Genomic DNA, 4228 nt, shown 5'->3' on the forward strand with positions numbered 1-4228 from the left:
GGAGAGGCCGGAAGGAAGGAAGGAAAATAATCGAAATGAATGCCCAGGCACAAAATAACACGACGACCAGTGCCAAGCTGGCAGACCGGCAACTCGACTCGAACAGAGCCCCGCGGGAGAGGAGAGGAAGCGAGGAGAGAAAAGAGAGGAGGGGAGAGGAGGGGAAAGGAGGTGGAGAGGGGAAGATCTCGGCCGAAGCGACGCCTCTCGATCTCGAGCGGCGCGGGGCGGGAAGAGAGCGCGTCCGCCGCCGCACCCTTGCCGCCGACCGCGCCCGCCTCCTGCCCCGCGCCGAAACTGTCCTCCTCTCCCTCTCCGCCTCCGCCGCCAGCCTCGTCGGCGCCGACCGCCTCCACGCCCTCCTCCCCCTCCCCCTCCTCCTCCTCCCCCTCTCCCCTCTCCTCCTCCGCCGCGTCCCCCTCCAACGCTCCAGCGGCAGCCTGCACCGGCGCCTCCGCCTCGACGACGGTCGCACGCAGCTCTGGCAGACCGCTCTCGCTCACCTACAGACCCCAAACCGCGCACCGATGCCACACCCCCCTCCTCCTCCTCCTCCTCCCGCAGCCGAGCGCAGACGCACCGAGAACTCGAGCCGCACCGCCTCGCCCGCCCGCGGCCCCTCCTGCCCCGCCCCCGCGCCGCCCCCGCGCCGCACGAGCGGCCTGCGCCGCTGCGATCCGCCGCCACCCTTGAGCTCGGCGCGCAGCAGCGCGGGGCTGGCGGCGCCGTCGCACCCCGCGCGCACCTCGCAAGTCAGCGGGACTGTCCCTTCGACCGAAGCGCGCCACGGCAGCGGAGCGCGCGCCGGCGCGTCGACACGGCCGGCGAGATCCGAGGCAACAGCACCGCCGCCAGCACCAGCAGCGGGAGGCGGGTGGGTGGAGGCCCACTCGAAGGTGTAGCCAGCCGAGAGGCACTCGCAGACGGCAAACTCCTATCGCCCTCCGTCTCATCCTTACGACCGAGGAGGAGGAGGAATCGCTCTCGCAAGCACGCACGCTCCTTGGCGCGGAAGGAGCGGCTCGAAAGCGCGGCCGCGAGCGCCGCGCCGCGAGCGACCGCCTAGAAGCGGAACATCTCCCCATCTCTCCCCAGATCTCGTGCCTAGAAGCGGAACATCTCCCCATCTCTCCCCAGATCTCGTGCCTAGAAGCGGAACATCTCCCCATCTCTCCCCAGATCTCGTGCCTAGAAGCGGAACATCTCCCCATATCTCCCCAGATCTCGTGCCTCCTCCGCGTTGAGCGAGCGGCGCGTCGGCATCTGGAAGGAGGTAGAGACGGCCTCCCCGACGGCAGGCATCCTCGAGAGGCCTCCCAACATCTCGACGGAGTAGACGTCGCGCAGCTCGAGGCCGGCGCCGCGCAGCGCCGCGCAGCACGCCTCCCGCACCCGCCCAAGCAGCGGCGCCTGCTCACTGCCTCGCGTGAGAAGAGGCGCTGTCCACGCCTCCCCGCCCCCTCCTCCCGCCCACGCAGCGGCGCCGCCATCTCCTCGAGCTGCTCGATCTCGGCTCTCTCTCTCGCTGCGCCTCGGCTAGATCTCGGCTAGATCTCGCCGCCATCTCCTCGAGCTATACCTACCTCTCTCGCTACGCCTCGGCTAGATCTCGGCTAGATCTCGCCGCCATCTCCTCGAGCTGCGCGCGCGTGAGGCAGCCCGACACGTCCGTCTCACCGACCAAACAGTCGAGGGAGAAGGACGCTTCTCTGTTCGCCGAGAGCACGCGCCGCAGCCCCTCGCACGCGGCGCGGAGCCTGCTCACGGCTGCAGCTGTGAAGAGACGCCGTTCACGCACGCGCAGCCTCGGCCACGCGGCGCAGAGCCTCTCTGCAGACCGCGCGCCCGCCAGCGCGTCGACTCCGTGCCGGGCCTCGATCTCCGCCGCAAAGTGGCGCAGCAGGAGCTCGTCGAGGGCCTGTCGGGGTGTGTGTGGGGGGGGGGGGGGTCGCGCCGAGCGGGGAGCCGGGGAGCCAGCAGGGTGTGTGTGTGTGTGGCTAAAAAGGGGGGGGGGGGGAAGGTGTTTGGGGGGCATCCCCCCCCCCCCTCAGGGAGAGTGGGTCTCGTCATCCCCACGGTACAGCACAAATCTTGGTTTTACGGGGGGCTCCCCCTCCGCGGCGGGAGCGTGGAAGGGGGGCGCGGGGGCGCGGGGGTGGGGGGGTGGGTGTGGGGGGGGGGGGGTTGGCGTGGCGGGCGGGGTGCAGCTGTGTGCCTCCCCTCCGGCGTCTGCGGCGTCCGCGTGCGCAAGCATCCGCAGCTGGCCCTGCTTGATCGAGGCGATGCAGACCTGGAGTCGACAACTGCCCCCGTGTTGGACGCCCGACGGCGGGTCCACCCCTCTCTCGACGCCTCCCCGCACGCGCAAGCCTGGGTTGCCGCGTGCCCCGCGTCGACAAAGGCGACCGCCCGCTCCTCGGGCTGCGTGTACTCTGGCCTGGTCAACAATCGCTCGCCCTGCTAGACCAGAACTCACGCCGCGCAGTCTCGGGCTGCGTGCACTAGCTGGCTCAAGTGCGCGGGCGTGGCGACCGCAGTACGGCTTCTCTTTTTGCTCATCGACTCTTCCCTGCTGTCTAAGGTCTGTGACTCTCGCCTCGAGAGCGCGCAGTCGAGCGCGGCGGCGGCCCCCTCCGAGACGAGGCGGAGGCAGCGCAGGCCTGCAGATGTCGGCAGTGAGGCGGCGAGGCGGTGGGTGGCGGGGCGGCGAGGCGGCGAGGTGGCGGGCGGCGGGTGGCGGGTGGCGGGTGGCGGGCGGCGGGTGGCGGATGGCGGGTGGCGGGTGGCGGGTGGCGAGGGCCTGCAGTGAGGCGGTGGCAGTGAGGCAGTGAGGCAGCGAGGCAGTGGCAGTGAGGCAGCGAGGCGGTGGCAGTGAGGCAGTGAGGCGGTGGCAGTGAGGCAGCGAGGCAGTGGCAGTGAGGCAGTGAGGCGGTGGCAGTGAGGCAGCGAGGCGGCAAGGCGGTGAGTCGGCGAGGCGGTGGGCACGTGAGTGGTAGGCGGTGGGGAGTGGGTGGGGGGTGAGGGGGCGGGCTCGACGGGCCGAGCGAGGCGGGAGGAGGGCAGGGTGCGGAGGGCAGGAGGCGGGAGAGGCGCGGGCCTGCGAGCCGAGCCGCATCGAGGACGGCTTGTCTCTGCTCTGCGCTGTAGCGGTGAGGCACCGCGATCACCGCCTCGCGGAGCGCGGAGCCGTGGTCCCGCTCTGCCGTGGCCGCCAGGTGGCGGAGCAGCATCGCAAACAGCTGGACCGCCGTGAATGTGCGCCGCTGGCCGCAGTACTCGACCTCAGCCGAGACGGAGCCGTCGCCAGACGTCTTCAGCGAGACTGCGGGGCGAGGTTGTAGCGACTCGGCCGACTTGGGGCCGACGAGGCGCTTCGGGGCGATCACGTCCTCCGGGCTGCGCGAGCGTGTGGCAGAAGCACTCAGGCCAAGCCGGCGCCTGCGCCCGTCAAAGCCGACGAGCGAAGGCGTCGACCGCTCTGTCGCCTCGTTCACCAAGACGTCCACGCCACCTCTGCGCGCGACGGCGATGACAGAACTGGAGCCGCCCACGTCCAGGCCGAGCGCGCCGGCGCGGGCTCCACCGACGAGCGCGAAGAGGCAGAAAAGCCTCGTCATGTGAGCGGGGAAGGCGAGGACGCCACCCGGCGTATTTTTTGAGCTTAGCCTCGATGTGATCTGTGATCTGTAAGGGTCCGCCCGCAGGCGCATTTTGTATACCGAGGCGGTGCCCGGTGCCGAACCTGTCGGACCTTAAGACAGCATTGTAGATCCCTGGGCGAGGGTGGTGGAGAGGGCGGCCCGTCGGCGCCAAACCACCTCCCACCGAGGCGGGCAGGTTCCACGCGTTCCCGGACCGCCCCGTTGGAGGTAGACCGCTCGTCTAGCCAATCAGCCTTAAGCGAGCGATCTGGCCGTTGGAATGGCCGAGGTTGGTGGACTTGCGTCCTCGCATCGATCATGGTTTTACGAGCATTGTTAAGTTCCACTACGATCTCTGAACACTGGGCGAGGGACCTTCTTAGTTGTCCGGGCCTGCTTTGCAGGCTCGGCCGTTCAGAAATTTTCCCTCACCCCTCCTCCTCTTCGCCTCTTGCTGCGGTCTTTCTCGTATGACTTTTGATCCCCCGATTTTCTTGCCGATCCCTCCATTCGTTTGCGTAGGCGCTGCTTCTGGGCTTTCGTCACCGGCTCTCCATCCTCTCCATGCTGTTTGCTCGCCCCCTCTC

The 4228-nt window shown here is 69.4% G+C and overlaps 1 protein-coding gene across 1 annotated transcript in view; it reads right to left on the reverse strand.

Annotated features, from left to right (window-relative positions):
- Positions 1-3617, reverse strand: part of EMIHUDRAFT_461898 (hypothetical protein) — a gene marked incomplete at both ends in the record, with an annotated part of 5153 nt that extends 1536 nt beyond the window's left edge. The window contains 7 exons of the mRNA XM_005759629.1: positions 270-503; positions 581-745; positions 847-1062; positions 1282-1410; positions 1667-1757; positions 1839-1918; positions 3159-3617. Coding sequence (XP_005759686.1) covers positions 270-503; positions 581-745; positions 847-1062; positions 1282-1410; positions 1667-1757; positions 1839-1918; positions 3159-3617 — 1374 coding nt within the window. The remainder of the gene's footprint in view (positions 1-269; positions 504-580; positions 746-846; positions 1063-1281; positions 1411-1666; positions 1758-1838; positions 1919-3158) is intronic.
- Between the last annotated feature and the right edge of the window lie 611 nt (positions 3618-4228).

This window comes from Emiliania huxleyi (genome assembly GCF_000372725.1).
Source record: "Emiliania huxleyi CCMP1516 unplaced genomic scaffold EMIHUscaffold_8, whole genome shotgun sequence".
In the NCBI taxonomy this organism is placed as follows: domain Eukaryota; phylum Haptophyta; order Isochrysidales; family Noelaerhabdaceae; genus Emiliania; species Emiliania huxleyi.